This window comes from Alternaria metachromatica (assembly GCF_023757995.1).
Source record: "Alternaria metachromatica strain BMP 0045 chromosome Unknown scaffold_16, whole genome shotgun sequence".
Lineage (NCBI taxonomy): Eukaryota > Fungi > Ascomycota > Dothideomycetes > Pleosporales > Pleosporaceae > Alternaria > Alternaria metachromatica.
In genome coordinates, this window is record NW_026055507.1 from 656,898 (window position 1) to 676,331 (window position 19,434).

A 19,434-nucleotide genomic window follows, 5' to 3' on the forward strand; every position below is an offset into this window, starting at 1 on the left:
TTATCCGATGCATCCTCTTCCGACCCAAGTCCACGGGCAGCGCTGTCGTCAAATTTAGGCCGGAGTAAATGTCCGCTGCGTGACTGGCGGGCGGGCCGGTCCGCTAGTGATCAGAATCGGGTAGGTGCGATTGGTAAGGAGAAAAGTAGTCACGCGACCGCAACCAAGGTAGACTCTGCGCTTTGACGCACAATATCAGAAGGACTGGAGCTTTTTATTTGGTCGCTGCCTGAGACGAGCTATATGCGGCGATGACTATGCTCGTGTGGGGGGTTTGGTATTTCGCCTTTATTAAACTCTGTGTCTTGCTCTTGAAGTGGGTCTGGCGGACAAACGGCAAGAGAGGTATTGCGATGACTACGCGGGAATTCGCTCCAAAAGCACGTGTTGGAGTGTCCTCAAGAAAAGAGTCAGACAGATTTTAATTCTCAACCAGAGTTGAGGGCGGATCATGGGCTTTTCGAAATGAGCAGGAAAGTGCGAGGTAACAGTATATAAGTGAGCTGAACGCACTTTCTTCTGCTCTCATCGACTTCATCGACCGCGACTACTCATACGACTCTAGTGACTTTATAAGACCACAAATCTGTTAGTGACAACCAAAGCTGCAGTAAGACGCCTACCTCTATTACAACGTTGACACAACACCTTTCTGACCCACCTTGTAGCCTCCACACTCCGCCAACACCCCAATCATCCCAACTGAAACCCAGTCTTGTGGCCTCCACACCCCACCGACACCCCAACTATCCCGACTGGAAGCCAGCCTTGTAGCCTCCACACCTTACCAACACCCCAGGCATCTTGACTGAAACCCAGTCTTGTAGCCTCCCCACCCCACCGACACCTCAACAATCTAGACTGCATCCCAGTCTTATCGTCTCCCCGGTTCAAGATGTCAAACTTCGGCGACAACATGGCGGTAATGTCTACTCCCAGCGCCAACATGGGTGTAATGCCCACCCCAACACCGCCTATGGGGCCGCCATGTTACCCAGACAACCACACCGGCTTTACGGTGGAGCAGCAGAACGAGTTCAGCGAGCGTCTGAACAAACAGGGGCTGCTCCCTGACAAGGTCGAGGGCATTCAGGTACCACGGCCATTTCCCCTTCTGTGGGTACCTGTCACGAGAGCAAGAGAATTGCAGCCAGGATACGATTCGAGGACCGATCTTGTGTATTTCCTCTCGCGCTTCCCGCCTCCTCCGTGGGGTCCTATCTTCGAGGAGTTGCGCCACAAGTGGCAGCGTCAGGACGAAGCCGCCTACTGGGCCAGCCAGCAGGCGCAGATGCATGGGCAGCAGCTGGCGGTGGGTTGGCAACAGGTGCCATACGCTGATCCACAGCAGGATGAGATGGGTGGCCCTGGTAGTCACAACGCGCAGATGCACGCGCAATACTGTGAGGCCAGGAACGCGGAGGAGACACTTGCTGCCGCGCATCGAGCAGCGGAGAAACGGCGCCGGGATGACATGGCAATGGAGAGGGGAGACAGCGGTGTCGATGTGTTGGGCAGGCACAATGAGTCCGGGCTTGAAGAGACTTTGGCGTCCGACCCCAATATCGATCCAGCTTTGCTCGATATGGGATACGGGCGGTAGTGGACTACGTTTGCTGAGTGATCTTGAAATACCACATCACACCGCGAGCCATTGGAGCTGAGTAGCGATGCGGTATCTGGCTTCGACTACCGCGACCCTCGAGAGCGAAGAAAGTGGACAAAAAAGACGCGGTCGATAAGACTGGCTGAGCTGGAGAGATAGATACACGCGTACGGAAGGTTGCGCGAGAGTACTGTTTTATTACGATGGTTTCCTGCATTTCAGTTGCATACATACTTTTCATAGAATTACACATTTGACAATCCATCCTTTGCTGCCCACCCGACGCGCAACATCGCACATCCTCATCGCAACACCACACGCGTTGAAACATGGAGATCGTGACGCGAAATTACTGACGTCGAACAGGCGCAGCGCGGTGGTCCGTTCTTAGTGCGATGACGATTTACGGGGGCACTGCCCGCTAGGTGGCAACCTGCAGCGTGATCACCGAGTGCAATTCCGCGCGATGCCGATGCGATCGGACGATGCCAATGTCCGGATGTGCGGGTGTGTATATCGTGTGAATCGTTGAGAAGCGATGGAGAGCGATGAAGATGCGTAACGTTGTGGGAGAGCGATGCTCGATATCGGAATGAATTATTGTGTGCGACAATGCACGTCACAACGTCATGACAGGCTCGAGGTCTGGAATCCGCTTGCACGCCAACACGTGATAGCGCGCTTGGCGTTGAGGCGGAGCGCTCGGACAGCGGAATTAGCGATGAAGCCTCTTGGAGCTGGTGCCAACCTCTCCAGACCCGCGTCCCCTTTGCCTCCAAACCTCCATCGTCCAGAACCCCAATGTCTCGCATTCAATGGTGTCCTCGCAAAATGAGGTGGGTATCGTTACCTACCCGGCTACTGTCAACATAGCGACACTTGTCATCTTCTTCCTCTACCTCCTCGTCTCCATCTGGCTCATCATCCGCCAGGGCCTGGGCCACAGCTCGCCATGGATCTGGCTCACCCTGCTGTCCATATGTCGCCTCACGCAGGTGTCGCTCGATTTGGCAGCCACGACCAAGTTTCCGAAATTTTCAGCGCCGAACACCACCCTGGAAAGCGGTGTTGCCATCCTCACCACCATGGGGCTCACGCCGTTGTTTATGGCCACCAGTAGCTTGCTCAACACGACCACGCGCCCCAAGGGCCGACGCATGCAATGGATCCTGCTCATGGTCCACATCCCGCTCATCATCTCCTTCATTCTTATCGTGGCTGGCGGCATCGATCCGGATTCTCGAGACGGACCCACTTTTGCAGCGACGGAAGCCACTAAAGCCGGTGTTTCGCTCTACTTGGCATGTTTCCTCGTCCTCATCTGGTCTACCACGGTCATCTCAGCGCGTCTCTACCTTGCCGACAGGGACGAGGTGCGGATTCTGACGACGGTCGTTATGAGTCTGCCGTTCTTCGTCGTCGATGTCGTCTACATGATGTGCTTCGCGTTTGAGCGGTGGCGTGCCAACGAAGGTTCCGATGGTTGGAAGAGCATGCGCTTCAACGTCATCAGTGGTAACGTTACTCTGCAATTGTGCATGTGAGTATTACGATCTTTGTTAAGTCTGCCTCATTTGCTAATGTTTGTAGGCAAGTTATCATGGAATGGATCATTGTTGGGCTGTACCTTGCCTTGGGTCTCGAATTGCCAAGCAAAGCTGTGAGATTGCGCAGGCAGATTGAAGACCAAATGGACCAAGCTAGGAACATTGACGTGGACGCATGGCAAGAGACGGTGTTGTGGAAGTTGCACGACAGCGTATCGCGGCTTGTTGCTGCGATGATCATGCCGGCTCTACAGTTCGCGCACTGGATGCTGGGAAAGATATTGCGATCCGGACAGCAGAATACGCCTTGAGGTGGGCAAGAATCATTGCTCATCAACATCGACATCAGGATACAACTATCCTAAGAGCGCGTCTGCTACAGACTAGTGACGTCACGAACACCAGGTGCCGCCGACTACTTACAACGAGTTGCAGGCTCGGCCTTCGCCCCAAGACCACGATGGCACCTCGCTACAATATCCATTGTATCAGCAATCGCATCCATCGATCGGTTCCACTGAGGCAGGGTGCTCTGCCTTCAGTCGTGGCGAACTGCGACTAGATCCGGCTATCGCGGCCCGTCTACAGCACCCCTGTGCCCACAATTCGCGATGCGAAACACCAAAGTCCGCCACCACGCGAACGCGCTCCTCCTTCCCCGTTCCGAGTCTCGTCGGGTTCTTACGACGGGCCGGCATACTGTCAACTGTGAAGAGAGGAAGGCAGCAAATGGGAGGAAGCGCCACAAAAGACGGTAGCGAAAGGAGTCGGCGGCGCGACGGATGAGAAGTATACAGAGGTTACAGCTCATCATCAACGCAATACATACAACTACCATCCGACGACAGCTTGTTGTTCCTTTCGAAATCGTTGACAACCCCGTGCAGGCGACATCGCGAGAGGTCACGTCCATGCCATGCGTCTGCAGGGTTAGCTAGATCTCGTGTCGCAAGATGCCATATATATACTATTGAATGCTAACAGCTAGATAGCTTGTACGATCGTGTCTACTTCTACCAGTGTTAATGCTTCGCAGAACGCGACACGCATCGTAGCTATCTCAGTCATCGATGCACTGTCGCCTCTCCCACTGCTCCGGCCGGGCATGAATGGGCCTTACCCGTTTCGCTCGTCTTCTTCGCGCTAATTGTTATATAAAGCCCTCTCAGTGACTATGCTTCCTGTCTTCTCCATCACACAAACAATTACTGTTTTACCAAAAATAGCAAAGACGTTCACGATGTTCGGTTTCCGGCAGCTGAAATGTACGATGTTCCTCTTCATGGAGTTGCGCGAACGCCACTTTGGTGGAACAAAAGTCCAAAGATCTACCTCAAAATCATGTCTACTTCTGGAGATGTCCATGGACACGAAGTTCAAATCAGGGCTCTTTCCTAACGTGCGGCTGCGCTTGTCGCTCTTGGTTTTATTATAAAAGAATTCATTGTCTGTCTTTCTTCTTCACCCTTCCCTTACACTACCTTTTCGTTTCTACCAAAACGACATTTGGCAACCCCATGCTCGGACGTCTTGTCCAGTCAGTCACTCAAAATGAAACGAGAACGAGGTTATGATTTTTGAAAGCGCGTGTGATGCACAACATACGAATTTATTGACACACTTCAATGGCCATTAACCAAATTTCGCCAGCATCGTCTCCATGTGTTTCTCGAGATGCCTTTTCGCCGTAACTTCAATTACACATGCGCATCTAATCCCTCGAGCGCTGGCTGTTCAAAACCAAAGATGTACGGATTCATGTTTGCGGTGTTGCGAGACTCTGAAAACTACGAGCTGGAATGATATCTTGATCGGTGGCTGGGTACGACGCAGACGAAAAAAGGGTACATGATGCGTGGTGATGACAATTCGGCCTTGCTCGCCTTAGTGTTAACTCGCAATATAGAGTCAACCCCGGCCTTCGTTTCTATTTCCTCTCTTCTATCACAAACACTTGCTGTTTTCTCTAAATGCAGGCACGATCGACCGATGTGGTTTGTCTGCCTCTGTTGCTTTCCAAATGCTCACAATGCATTAGTCATGTGCTGTGCTGCCTTTTCTCGCCTTCCAAATTATGGACAACCATAAGATGTTTCTGCTTCGTACCCGACGACTACGAAAGAGTTCATATGCATTCAGCACCGATTGAAACTACCTCCATATGCTGATGGAGCAGGATATGATCACGGGACGGCTCAATGTATCTCCCAAAATAGATTATAGCGTGTTCTGCGTGTAAAAACGCAGTTCGACTCATGCTCGTTTCTACTCCAACAAAACATTCATTTACAATCAAAATTGCCAGCGCTGACATATATGTCGTTGTCTCTGCTGTCAAAGTTAATCGATCAGGGGCGAAATTCATGTGCACGAAAAGCGGTATGCTCGCTTGTACAACTAACGGAACCGTAATATGTACTAAGTGGATCGGAATTAGGGAGCATCGTGGTCGTAGAGCTTACGAGGAACCAAGACGTAAAGATGCAATAATGCATCGCTGATCGTGTCTTTCAAAGAGGGATGGCTTCGGGCCATGTTTCCGTCGAGGCCAATTTCAAATATCTGAGCTAAAGCGCAGGGAATGGTCACACTACGTTTGCGACTCAGGTGGAAGGCGATAATAAGCTATAAGCTTTGCCAAATATATGCCACAAAAACGATGCAACTGATGAGATATAACCGATGTGTAGCTACCTCCAGGGCTGGGTGTACGTGAACTGATGAGGAAGGTGGATGAGGTCTTGGCAACGACGTCATTCCGATGCTCGGGGTTTGGGTAATGCTACCCGCGATAAGATCGGAACAAGACATCGGCACCTGTATTAGCAAGCATCGTGACTACATGCGAACATGGGCTTTCCGCGTCAATTGCAGTCGCGATAACTACCCGCGGTGATGTATGACAAGCCATTGAGTTGAGAGGATGTATAAATGGCATTTCCGATGTGTTGGTAAATATCCGCAAGCCGCGCCTTCCGTACACAGACTGAGCATTATCCAGAATGGTGCACTTCACACGCCTCGCATTCGCAGCCCTCTGCCACATTGTGGCCGGGCAAAAAATGCCTTTCGATGCAAGGGAAGCGACCATCGACTCAGTCCACCACGCGCTCTACTCCGGACTCTCAACGTGCCGCGAAGTGGTTTCTTCTTTCCTGTCTAACATTGAAGCCAACAACAACCGAACGAACGCAATCATCACATTGAATCCCAATGCTTTGGCTATCGCCGATGAGCTCGATGACCAACTTTTGGCTGGGAATGCTACTGGGCCACTCTTTTGCGTCCCAATATTGCTTAAAGACAACTATGATACATCGGATATGCCGACGACTGGTGGAAATTTGGCCCTGGCGCATTCACAACCGACTGAGGATGCTCCAAGCGTGGCCGCCTTCAAGAAGGCAGGAGCTATCATCCTAGGCAAGGCCAACCTGCATGAGCTAGCTTTGGAAGGCATCAGCGTGTCATCTCTGGGCGGTCAGACAATCAACCCATACGACTCCACACGAACACCGGGCGGAAGTTCGGGTGGAACAGGCGCTGCTGTCGCCTCTTCGTTCTGCGTATTCGGCACCGGGACTGACACAGTGAACTCACTCCGCAGCCCGGCATCGGCAAACTCTCTATGCAGCATCCGGCCTACGCGTGGACTCATCACCCGAACCGGCATCATTCCCATATCAACCACACACGATGTTATCGGACCCATCGCGAGAACGATCAAAGACGTCGCCACAGCTCTGACTGTCATGGCTACATCAGGCTATGATGCAGCCGACAACGACACTGCACTCGTCCCAAGCCCCATTCGTGATATCGACTACACTTTCAAGCTTTCCAGCACCTCACTCAAAGGTCTACGAATCGGCGTACTGAACGGCTTCTTCAACCGCACAGACTCCCCTGAAGTCACACCGGTCAATAACGCCATGGACACCGTCCTGTCGCGTCTCACTGCAGAAGGCGTGACACTGATTCCCATCAACGAGACCATCTACAATGCAACCGCTATCCAAACTGCATACGATGTTCAACGCTTCGAGTACCGCGAGCTCATGGACCAGTATCTAGAACGTCCTTCCCTTCAAGGCGAGCATCCTAGTACACTAAACGAACTATATTCTCGCAAAGCTGTCAATGGGTCCGGAGGAGAGTTCCTCGTCATCCCCTCTCAATACGAATACGTCAACACCGCTCTCGTATCCTCCACCGGCAACGCTACATACAACGATCGTCAAGCCGGAATTCGCAATCTTAAGCTCGCTCTTCTCAACACATTCACGTCGAACAACCTCGACGCTATCATCTACCCCGAGCAAAAGAATCTCGTTGTCAAGATCGGCTCGCCGTCACAATCTGGACGTAACGGTATCTTGGCCGCATTAACAGGTACGCCCGTCGTCACCGTGCCAGCGGGCTTCTCCGATCCGAGTGAAGAGGCGCCAATTGGCGTACCAATTGGCATGGAGATTTTGGGGAGGCCATGGGAAGAAGAGAAGCTGTTGGGGATTGGGTATGCGGTGGAGCAGTTGTTGAAGGTGAGGAGAAGTCCGGCTTGGGCGAGAGAGATGGTAGAGGGAAAGAAGTACGAGAGTGTGCCGGTCGTGAAGCAGGATACGGGGAATATTCCGAGTGTGTATCCGCTGGGGACGCTGGGATAGAAGACGACAACGGCGCTGACGATACCGGCTGTCATGATTATGTGAGATGTACTCCGCAAAATGTTAACACACGATAATGCTATTCAGCTTGAGTCACGAGAATACCACCGCGATGCATCATAGCAGCTGCTCTGTCCGACCCTGCGGCTTTTCTGAAGCAACCATGCAAGACCTCGTAGCCTACCTTCCCGTCGGCTCTGCGTCGGTCGCAAAGGCTTCTCCAGCTCTATCGTCGACCGTACAGTCGCGACACCGGCTGCAAGCTCCCTTCTTTCTGCTCGCCATTGTAGACCGGGGACGGTGAAGACTGCTGAGGTGTTTCGAAAGGTATGAGGCACGTTGCGACAGAGACCGGGGCCGGAGCGGCGTTTATTTCGATGTCGCAACGGAAAGGCACCGCATGTGACTTGAACTCTATGCTTAGGACATGGCTTCGTTCAGACTGCCGCAATCGTCAGCGCCTCAGTTGGCATGTGTATCATAATTTGCAAAACCATGACGTACCAATGCTGCATCGTGGCTGTGCACCCAATAGCTGCGATTGTATAGCAGAAGAGACTCCGTCGCTGCCGACGAGCGCCGCACGTGAAAGCCCGAATGCCTTACTTCGGATGTCGACCGGTGTTGTGAGACGCGCCTCGGTTGGTCGGCATCACGGAGGTTTGCCAAGACCCTGACTAATGCGCGGGCCTAGCCGCTGGTGGCCGTCCTCTGCGCCTCAGAACTACACTCCAACCTTACAACACCCCCGCCGCGGCCACCAGTTCCACCCCAGTCGCGCACCAGCAGCCACAAACGGAACACTCAGGCCGGATCATGGTCGCGCCGGAGGCAGAATCTACCCCAGATGCAGTATCAACATCCCTGAAACCGACGATGTGCCACTAGGAAACCTTGTTCCCAGAAGGGAACGACGAAACTTTCAACTGACCGCTCTCGTGCTTCAAGATATGGAAACACCGGTTTGATTTGGTCTGTCCGAGACCCTGATCACCCTGATCACCATCTGCAGGTATGGTCTGCATTCGCCTAGCACCCTGTCGCACATCTTCATCGTGGCTATTGCAGTACGGCTGATCGACGGACTTGCGCAGTCACGACTCGACGTACGTTAGACTACAGCGTGATTGTACGCATCTACAATGATAACATCCAAACAAAGTCAACGATACATTCTTGAAGGCAATCGCCCGAACATCGTCAGCTACCCCAAATAGCATGCATAAACGTCCACCGCCTCAGCCACTCTCAGTTTCATGGATTCAAGGGTTCATTTGTGTTCACTGCCAAGCTTTGAAACCTCAGACTTCCGAATGCTTAGCCCTAACTCGCCCTAGCCACAAGTCCGTTTATCCACCGGTAAACTTTGGACGATTCATGCAACACTGTGTGCTGTTGCTGACTACGACAAGTTGGTGCTAACTTTTTACCTACACAACCTCATCACCGGAATCGACACCAATTCATACGTCTCAATCTCCAGTGATTATCGTCGAATATACACCGGATTGGCTCGGTACACTTGCCAGACCACCTTCAACGTCGAAGACCCAACACACAGAGTCATGTTTGCAGTATGTTTCTGGATTTGATGCTGCCGCAAACACGTTTCGTACGTTTTCGTCTAGCGACTCCGCAACTCATGCAACGTTTCTACGTGACCACGGCGGGTTTGAAACTCCATCATACCAGGCTCTCACGTCTTGGCCAAACCGGAGCGCCTCACCACCTTGGAACTAACCAAAGTCGATGCTGGTCACGATGCCGAATACCCTTCTCGGTGTCTGCCTGTGCTGCCAGACGTTGTATAAAGACGACCGGCCTCGCAACCTTAGAAGAGCATCAAGCAACAGGTTCCCAACCCAGCAACTACAGTAATCACCACTCCTCTTCTCTTCTATTATCTAATACCTCTTCACTTCACTACCTAATCTTTTCTCTGACCGGTTCAGACAATAATCAACAAAATCAACATGTTCTCCAAGATTGCCACCATCTCCATCAGCCTTTTGGCTTCCTCTTCCCTCGTGGCTGGCCACGCTGCCATCATCAAGGCTACTGGTGATGCAGGAGGTGCCGGTTCCGCCATCGGTGTCGACCCCAACACTCCTCGTGACGGTACCAACCGCAACCCCTTCCAGCAGGATGCCACCCGCTTCCGTGGTGACGCCGCAGACACTTGCGGTGAGACACTCGGTGGAGGTGCCAACGACATTGCGGCTGGTACTGCTCAGGTCATGCAGCTCAACGGCGCCACTCTTCCTCAGGTCTCTGCTGGTGGTTCAGTCATGATGACTGTCCACCAGGTCAACTCTGACGGTGCCGGTCCTTACACTTGCATGGTCGATGCCACTGGTACTGGTACCAACTGGCAAGCCGCCACTGTCACCACCAACCTTCCTGGTAACGACCGCGGTCGCAACCGGGACACTCAGATGCAGGATCTTCCCCTGACCGTCTCCATGCCCGCCGGCATGACCTGCACAGGAACTGTCGCTGGCCAGAGCAACGTCTGCATGGTCCGTTGCCAGAACCCTGCTCGTGCTGGACCTTTCGGTGGCTGTGTCCCCGTCCAGATGGCTGGAGCTGCTGCTGCTGCCCCTGCCGCCGGTGCCGCCGCCGGTGCCGCTCCCGCTGCCGGTGCCGCCCCTGCTGGTAAGTTCTTCACACATAATCATCTCTACTTCAGTATCTAACTTGACATAGCTGCTTCTCCCGCTGCTGGTGCCGCTGGTGCCGCCACCTCTGGAACTGCCGCCGCCCCTGCTACCGGTGCCGCTGCTGGTGCCGCCGCCCCTGCCGCCGCCGCTCCCGCTGCTGCTTCCCCTGCTGCCAACGCCGGTGCCGCTACTGGAGCCACTGGCGCGACTGGAGCCACTACCGGTGCTACTGGCGCGACCGGAGCCACTGGCGCAACTGGTGCTACCGGAGCTACTACTGGTGCCACTGGCGCTCAGCCCGCTGCCAACGCTGGTGCCGCCGCTGGCGTTCAATCCGGTGCTACTGGCGCTACTGGCGCTACTACTGGTGCTTCTACTGGTGCTGGTCTCGCTACCGGTGCCACTGGTGCTACCGGTGCTACTGGCGCAACTGGCGCAACTGGTGCCACTGGCTCTACCACTGGCTCAACTACCGGCTCTGCTGCTCTCACCGGTGGCGCCTCCCAGCGCAAGCGTGAGGCTGCCCGCAACCAGCCCGCACTCACCAACGACGACCAGGAGGAGGAGCTCGACCTCCTTGAGGGCGAGGACTTCTAGACGCATCGCTCAGCATCTTACGACGATAATATCAAGATCGATTACAAAACAACATAAATACGAAGGAGAAGGATGAATGGATACGGTAATGGAATGGGTTGTATATACCTCGAATAGTTTGGAATAGTTAGTGTGGGGTGGAGCTAGTTGCTCATCTCTCTGGCGGCGTCTGTGACGCGCAGAGGATGGGCTTGTCAATACTGGGTATTGTATGATAGAATTGGGTGGAAGTGGTGGATTGCGTGGTTTACTCGGGCTTGGGAACCCTGGTCAATTACGCTCCTTAATGATTAGTTTGGAATATACGATATACCTTTAAGTTTCTCCGCATGCAATGATTGTCTAGTATGAACTAGCACTTGGCTTTGATGCCTGCGGGATTAGGCATGAAGTCAGGCTAAGCTTTCTGGATCTGCGCTAGGTGGTTCTACGAGGAGTTGGGGGCATGGATAGGGTGGCTATTATTGTTGTGGCGTATCGCGTTTCGACGTCGTTTCATCGCGACCGGAACGCACCCACCCGGATGCTGAACCACCAGCTCGACTGCGCGGCTTGACTTACGAAGATAGATAGTTGTAATGATGAAAAACCAACTTAACATTGGGGTTTCGTTGACCTTGCGATGATTGCTCGCTCCAATCCTACCGCGGCTTTGGAAATCGAGCCACTTTACGCTGTGGAACAGTTTGTTATAGGGAACGGCGTGATGTGCACATACGAGACAGTGAAAGATACAGTGCAAGCAGGTTCTGAGTAGTTGATTTCAATATAGAAGGTAAAACGCCGATATCCAGTCCTAACCCCCTTTTCCCCAATTCCCAACCAAGTCCTCCGATCCCGTGAAAATAATGAGACTCTTAAACGGGAGCTGGAAAAAGTTAGCAAATGACAGTCAGACAAACTTTGCGAAGGAAGCTTCACTCGCAGTGTGATGTAAAAAAGAGAACATACTGTCATTGTTGTTATAGCAAGGAGTGCGTCCCTGAGCAGTGATAAGACCAGCGCAGGCAAACTTGCCGCCAGCATTGCACTTGGTAGGGGTGTTCTCGCCGCTCTGCAGGAGGCGAGATGCGCCGGAGCAGACGGCGGTGCAGTCGGAAGTGTCGCCGGTCTGGGCGTTCTGTTGCCAGAGTCGTTAGTTTGAGGAAGGGAAGAAGGGAATAAGAGGGAGATGTATTGGGAGGAAAGACGTACGTAGCCGTAAAGGCAGCAGTGAGACCCGTCGTTGAAGAGACACTGGCATTGGCGGGCTCCGCTGCAGCCAGCTGCCTCACCGAGGGCAACGGCACCGAGGAAAACGAGGAGGGTGGTGACGAACTTCATGGTAAAGGTTGGTTGTTGTGGTGTTGTAGTGTTGAGGAGCCGTGGGATGGTGAGTATTCAAGTGTCCTTCTTTGCTGTTTATATAGACATCAACGGTGGTGAAGCGGCTCTCTCCACGCACATCGAGCGCGCGATGACAACGTGATGCTGTCGTAGTATCGCCGAGAGGTCGCAACGGCGTCATACTGGCCACTCAGAGATGCGGTGTAGGGGACAGTGCGGCAAAAAGAGGTCATGTTCACAATTTCCTTCGTTCTTTCGGCTTTAATTTGGGTTAGAAGTGGGACTTTGAAGTAGGTGAGGCTCCGCTCCAGTCACTGATAGCCGAGTTGAAGCTACTTGAAGAGCACCGGACAACGTGCCGGGGGTGTCACTGCCGGATTGTAGGCGACATAGTCTCATCTTATCGACTACTAATCACAAGATCCGGAAAGTGTACCTGCAGGTTAGTAGACGTTTGCAGACTACATCAAACCAAAAACTTGCAAAGTAGGTAATCCAACGTCAACGTAGACTCCAGGGTGTTCAGTTTTTTCCTCAGTTTGCGTGGTGGCATGACTGGTTTCATCGTCACTCACATTAAGCTAAAGACACATAATTGACTCCATGTGGGGACATACTGAGTCGGCTGCGCTGTCGTGGTAACGGGTACTGAACATTAGTGATCCTTTTATTGCAGCTATTAACGATGACCCGCATGATAGACCATCGGGGTGCCCATGGGCCAGCATAATTGGTAAACACCAACGTGGTAGACAGATCGGCGTACATGTTGCCTTGTTGGAAGTCACGGGGAGATCTACAAACATCGAATCCGTGCCGACATGGTACCACAAAGCCATCGCGAACATGTCACGGACTGCTCATATGCCCAAGCTACGTTCGCTGCGTTCGCTGTATTGAGCTTGGTGAACGGCCCGAACCGTATTCGGCCATGTGATGCGCTGATTGGTTGCAACCCAGCTGAAAGAGTGGGACGCCGGTGTTGTTCCGGTGTGCCTGCCAGGCGTGGAAGTCGACGATACCATTCTTGGATGTATCCTTGTATCTTGGGATTCATTCGGTAGTGTCGAAGTGAATGTCACATGACCCACTAGTGTCGAGTATATAGTCTGGGGAATCCCCCAAGATCATCGATTCATCCTTCTTACTCGATTCTCTCTTCCCCCATTTAACAGGTAGAACGGGAGGCGGCGTTGAATCCACGTGACTTGAATTGGGATATCCCCGTAACCTTACTTGACATAAACACCCTGACACCGCTCGTATGGTTACCCGGTTGCCACGAGTTGGGTTTCGTATGAATCAATGACGACCTCACGATGCTAGGTATCGCGAAGCCTGATGAATGTTTTTAGTGGTGATTATCGGGTAACTCGGTGCGAGTTGAGTCGAGTCGTGCATCTGCCATAGCGTCCCTATACTGTGTGAAGAGCGACAAGCGTCTTTTGAACATGATGTGTCTAGCCAAGCTTCCACCGTCATGACACGTGCCTCCCAGGGTCCCAGCGTAATGGGCATCGCGGGGAAAATCTGGTCAGTCCAGAATCTCTTAGACCCAGCGGCCGCCGCCGTTAGATGCACATCATGTGAGCCAGAACTCTGTGCAGACCCACTCGCCAGGATCCAGGTATACCAGAACTCAGGGGCGATATCTAGTCTGGACATTGAGGGGCCCCGGAGTACAGCCGCTGCCTTTCTTCCAGAGCTCGTCGTTCCGGACTCGAGCGAGACGACGGTGGCTGCTATGGCCAGACCAGTGACTTGATACTGTCTTTGTAGCTGCCCCCATTGTCTGACAGGAAATGTGCCCGTGGCTGCCACTTGGTGATGAGTGGTACCAGCCTGTCTCCGCGTCCCATCACGAGGACTAGCTTCGGCGTAAGCAACGAAAGTAGCTATCCCCGTCGCCAGTTGTGCGTCGTATTGATGATCAAGACCTTCCACTGGGAGCCTCATGTATGTCTTCCCACCGCTCTTTCGTCTCCTACCATCGGATGTAGCATCGTCCTCGGTGGGTGGTCGATGGTCGAGGGGAGCATTGCAATGCAGCGACGAACGGTATCGGGTGGCGCGCGTACTATCGGGATACATCTAGGCGTCGACGATTTTCGGAAGACCGTGTCTGGGGTCTCGACGCGCATTCGTAGCGATGAGGTCGTGAAGTGCGGCAAGGGGCTAGAGATGCCTCATGCCGGGTCTGCCTCGTTGCGGCTCAAGACCCTTTCGCAAGAAGGTTACCGGATCGGGATTGCGCACGTTGTACTTCATCGCGTAGTGAAGGTTTGGCGGTGGTGGGTATGCATGCAATGTGCAAGACCAGCAAGGTACGCGGAGGCGCGCTGTGGGTGTCGAATGGCCGCTCAGGGTCTGTCTTAGTCAGCACTAACAAGTCCCCGCGACGCGTCGGTCTCACGTCTGATGCTTGGAGACGAACCGACGCGCATTCGCAGTCACCGTTGCCTCAATCTTTCTTTTCAAAGAGAGACGGAATGACCCATCGTTGCCTGTCGCCACAGTGTCAGAGAGCACTTCCAGAGCGTGCAAAAGAGGCACGGCCCCCACTTGGAAAACCCAATAAAGCAGGCACGAAGGTATCGGGAAGCTGCGAGATCAAGGTCAAGTTTAGGTGACGTTTTATCGTTCATTTTATTAGCAGATATGGGTGATCTAGTATGCTCTTCAGCGCTGTCTATTCTGCCTTCCGCCAATTTATAAATCACACTCATAGCCGAGCACCATTGCCAAAATCTGCCAAAGACCGACAACAGGTTCAGTCGACTTCTGGAGGCGATAGCACCCAGAAACCACTACCGAGCGAATTTGTCCATCGGATAGGGCGTCTGCTTCGTCGGAGTCATTGCCATTGACCGTGGCCAAGTCCTTGTCGCTGCCGCAAGTCCGCGTTGAGTTGTTGTTGTGATAGACCCATGCGATGCGAACTGATCGATCAGCCATGCCTGCCACTTCCTTCTTCTTGCGCCACGCATATCTGGGGTTCAGAGATGAGGCGTAACAGGAGAGCCCTCGTCTCCAGAGCTCCGAATTAGTCCACCGACCGGGCGCAGCAGTCTTTGGGGATTCCATAGAACGAGAAGGGCGTGATAATGGCTGCGACGACAGCAAGCAGATGAGGCCCAATCGTTAGCATCATGCGAACCGCCAGAATGTGTAAGGCGAGTATTGCTGCGCTCGCCACCGAATTGATCCATCGGCTAGAAGCAGTGGCTGTGAGAACAATCAGCCGGACAGCGAGAAGACCAAGTCTTGAGCTCGTCCTGCCCGGCTAGTCTCTGCAGAGGAAAGCACCAGACCCCTAGACATGTAAGGCGAGTATTGCTGCTTCTCCTTCGATGCGTAAGTTGAGCCGAAGAACCGCCCCACACCACCCACCCGTCTCCACCACCAAAAAAAATGGCAAAAAGAAGGCAAAAACATACAACAGCGGGGATTCGCTAGTGGTCACCCACCTAACTACTAATCCGCCGGTACAATGCTTGTATATGGCTGAGCGGACGGGAAGCCTAATTCTCATTGTCCTATGGTCGTATGTGCTCGACTGAGGAACCTGACGACATATCAAGTAGGCATGGTAACGGGGGTAAGGCCATAACCATCGATGACTACCCAGGCGTATGAGGAAGCGTCTGAACAGGGACAACCGGAGGATGGACGCTGTGTAAGACGAATGTTGCTGCCCAATCTTGTGCGCGCAACCCGTCATGCTCAAATGTGTCGCGGAAGGAGCCAACCAGAACCATGTATGCGACCGCAGGCGGGAAGACAGGAGGTGGTAAGGAAGAAGGTCGGACGGCATGGGAATGAGGTGTGTAAGGCGAGTGCGCCGTTGCAGACCACAAGCGAGCGAAGATACCGCTGCCTGTCGTGGTGAGGTGTTTTGTGCGGAGCTGTCGGGCTCGCAGACGATCTAGTTGTCCAGCCGGGTCGTGTAAGTAGTCGAGTAGCCTTGTTGTTACGAGCTATCGAGCGTGAGCCCGTCGCTAGCTTGCTTGCGATACTTCGAAGGCGTTATTTCATGGTAAGGAAGAAGGCCGGACAGCCGCAAAGGATGAGGTGTGTAAGGCGAGTACGTTCTAGGGCGGGGTCGGAGAGTGGGGGCAATGAGGTGTGTAAGGTGAGTGCGTCGTCGCAAACCACCAATGAGGAAATGCGATGATGCATGTCGTGGTGAGGTGTACTAGGGACCGCCGGAGACCGAAAGCGTCATGTCGTGGTGAGGTGTGTTAGGTAAGACGAGTAGCAGGAGACAGTAATGCTTCATGTCGTGGTGATGTGTATTGCCGCACTGATGATACTCACTGCCCTCAGTATAGCTCGTGTCATTCCGCGGAGCCTGACCGAGCCTCTTTCTCGCAGGTGCGCCGCCGGACCAGACATTGCATGTCGTGGTGAGAATGGTCGACGCGACGATGGGGTTCACCGTCAGGCCGACACTGCTTTCCATGACTCACACCCGAAGTTCTTCGCTGCTGGCATGTCGCTGCAAGTATCGACGCGCGATGACAGGTATGTTGAGCCGCAACGGTATGGACAGATCTGCCAGTCCTCCAAAGACAGTAGGTATCACAGAGTCCTTGGTCTTGCTTTGGTGATGTGTTGATGTTAAAGAGACAGAGACAACAGCGGACATGGTATGACTTTCGTGATATTTTGGTGCCGGAAGGCAGACATGGTAAGATTCTCGTAACATTTTCGAGTGGAAGCCAGCAGGCAGACATGTTAACGACTTCGAAGTATTTTGAATCAAAAGCTGAAGATAGGTATTCGTCCCAACGCCTTTTGGAGGGACAGACAGCGCAGCCATGTACATGTCGTTTGAGAATTTTGAAAAAAGGTGAGTGAAAGTGAAACGTTGATGTTCAAGAAGGAAGGAAAGAGCAACCTCGAAGTATATGCTCGCGCGCACGGGCCCTCTCACAACGTGGTACGGCAAGACTGCCTAGAGGCATACATCTCAGCCCCGACAGGCCAGCGAAACCGCATAACCATGTTTGAGAACTACAAACCTTTTGGAAGCGGCCACACAAGTTTCTTAAATCACACCTGCCGAATACGATGCTTTTGGAAGGAACCACCGAAATTTCCAAACACATGCCTACCGACTACAAACCTTTCGGAACTGGGTGGAATCGACAGGAATAGTACCATGTATTTGGAAATCCAGCTTTTCGATATGATCTCTGATAATAACGAGAGCCATGTAGACATCAAAGATTTTATGGTATCATGTCTCATTCCGTTTTGTACATCAACGCCGACTCATGCTACATCATCAACACCTCGCCATGCTCTCTAATCCCCAGCATCGCGTCGTAGATACATCTAACAAAGGAAAGAAATCCGCTCAAAACACAACCTTATCACAACCTAGGCGTGGGGCCCGAGCGTAGTTATTCGCGCATGTTGACGACGCAACGGATGCAGTCACCAGCCTTCATATCACCGAAAGCCTGGTTGATCTTGTCGAGCGGTTGGCGATGGGTGATGAATTCGTCAACCTTGAGGTCGCCGCGCTTGTAATCCGCGACGAGGCCGGGTAGTTGGGTGCGGCCCTTGACACCACCGAATGCGCAGCCCTTCCATACACGGCCGGTGACGAGCTGGAAGGGGCGGGTGGAGATTTCTTGGCCGGCGGCTGCGACACCGATGATGATGGACTCACCCCAGCCCTTGTGGCAGGCCTCGAGAGCGGCGCGCATGACGTTGACGTTGCCTGTGCAGTCGAATGTGTAGTCGCAGCCTCCGTCGGTCATCTCGATGAGTTTCTCCTGGATGGACTGGTTTCCGAGCTTGGTTGGGTTGACAAAGTGTGTCGCGCCGAACTTCTTGGCCCACTCCTCCTTTGCGTCGTTGACATCGACTACGATGATCTTGCCAGACTTGTTCTTGGCTGCTCCTTGGATGACGGACAGACCAACGCAGCCAGCACCGAAGACGGCGACGTTGGATCCCTCTTCTACACCGTTCTTGCCGGCGGTGATGACGGCGGCACCGTACCCGGTTGTGATTCCGCAGCCGAGCAGGCAGGTGCGGTCCATGGGGGCGTCTTCCTCAATGGCGACGACAGAGATGTCGGCTACGACGGTGTATTGCGAGAAGGTGGATGTGCCCATGAAGTGGAGGAGGTCTTTGCCCTTGCAACGGAAGCGCGAGGTACCGTCGGGCATGACACCCTTTCCTTGTGTGGCGCGGATCTTGCCGCAGAGGTTGGTCTTGCCGGACTTGCAGAACTTGCACTCTTTGCACTCGGGGGTGCTGTTTACGTTAGATAATAACAGGGTATCTGGAGGGCTGGACATACTAGAGGGCAACGACGTGGTCGCCGGGCTTTACGTTGGTGACACCCTCACCCACTGACTCGACGTATCCGGCACCTTCGTGACCGAGGACGATGGGGAAGGCACCCTCGGGGTCCTTGCCGGAGAGTGTGTAGGCATCTGTGTGGCAGACACCGGTGTAGTAGATCTGAATGCGGACTTCGTGTGCCCTGGGAGGAAGAACCTCAATCTCCTCGATGGAGAGGTCCTTGCCGGCTTCCCAAGCAACTGCAGCCTGTGGTCATGTCAGACTTCAATTCGTCGGCTGTTGTTTCCGAGATCGCGTTCGCCGGTAACATCAGCGTCATCGCGCATCGCGAATCTTCTGCGGATCCGCATGCCAAGCCTGATGATGGAATCTGAAGCTCAGAAGAATGAGAGACGACGCGATGACGATGTCGCAGTAGGAGACAGAATCTCGAGGGTACGTACCTTGCAGGTAATAGTCTAGAATACAAAGTCAGCAACAATTCAACGCGTCGCGCAGCTTCCAATGCAAGAAGCGGGGTTCGGCATACCTTTCCAACGGTATCAGCAGACATTGTAGCGTTAATGTCTCGGCTCAGTAGTACGTGGGAGGAGTTTCAACGTGTGTCGAGAGGAAGTAACAAAGTACCAGCTCTTATATATACGAATACCGTCACCGGGAGGGGAAATAACACACTACTCCAGAAAGCTCGAGCGGCTCCGGTAGCTTTT

At 53.2% G+C, this 19,434-nt stretch overlaps 5 protein-coding genes across 5 annotated transcripts; 4 read left to right on the forward strand and 1 right to left on the reverse strand.

Moving 5' to 3' along the window:
• Nucleotides 1-946: 946 nt before the first annotated feature.
• Nucleotides 947-1,603, forward strand: J4E83_006992 (uncharacterized protein; the record flags this gene model as incomplete). Its single annotated transcript, XM_049333899.1, has 2 exons — nt 947-950; nt 999-1,603. 2 exons carry the CDS (start codon nt 947-949, stop codon nt 1,601-1,603), a joined length of 609 nt encoding a protein of 202 aa, XP_049187155.1.
• Nucleotides 1,604-2,421: 818 nt separating this feature from the next.
• On the forward strand, nt 2,422-3,464 carry J4E83_006993 (uncharacterized protein; the record flags this gene model as incomplete). Its single annotated transcript, XM_049333900.1, has 2 exons — nt 2,422-3,146; nt 3,197-3,464. 2 exons carry the CDS (start codon nt 2,422-2,424, stop codon nt 3,462-3,464), a joined length of 993 nt encoding a protein of 330 aa, XP_049187156.1.
• Nucleotides 3,465-6,155: 2,691 nt separating this feature from the next.
• On the forward strand, nt 6,156-7,817 carry J4E83_006994 (uncharacterized protein; the record flags this gene model as incomplete). The annotated part of the gene is made up of 1 exon (XM_049333901.1): nt 6,156-7,817. The coding sequence occupies one exon, from the start codon at nt 6,156-6,158 to the stop codon at nt 7,815-7,817; it is 1,662 nt and encodes a 553-aa protein (XP_049187157.1).
• Nucleotides 7,818-9,769: 1,952 nt separating this feature from the next.
• Nucleotides 9,770-10,513, forward strand: J4E83_006995 (uncharacterized protein; the record flags this gene model as incomplete). Its single annotated transcript, XM_049333902.1, has 1 exon — nt 9,770-10,513. A coding segment is annotated over one exon (744 nt), but the record flags the coding sequence as incomplete, so codon positions are not given.
• Nucleotides 10,514-17,808: 7,295 nt separating this feature from the next.
• FDH1 (formate dehydrogenase (NAD+)) lies at nt 17,809-19,277 on the reverse strand (the record flags this gene model as incomplete). Its single annotated transcript, XM_049333903.1, has 4 exons — nt 17,809-18,673; nt 18,720-18,970; nt 19,168-19,182; nt 19,254-19,277. 4 exons carry the CDS (start codon nt 19,275-19,277, stop codon nt 17,809-17,811), a joined length of 1,155 nt encoding a protein of 384 aa, XP_049187159.1.
• Between the last annotated feature and the right edge of the window lie 157 nt (nt 19,278-19,434).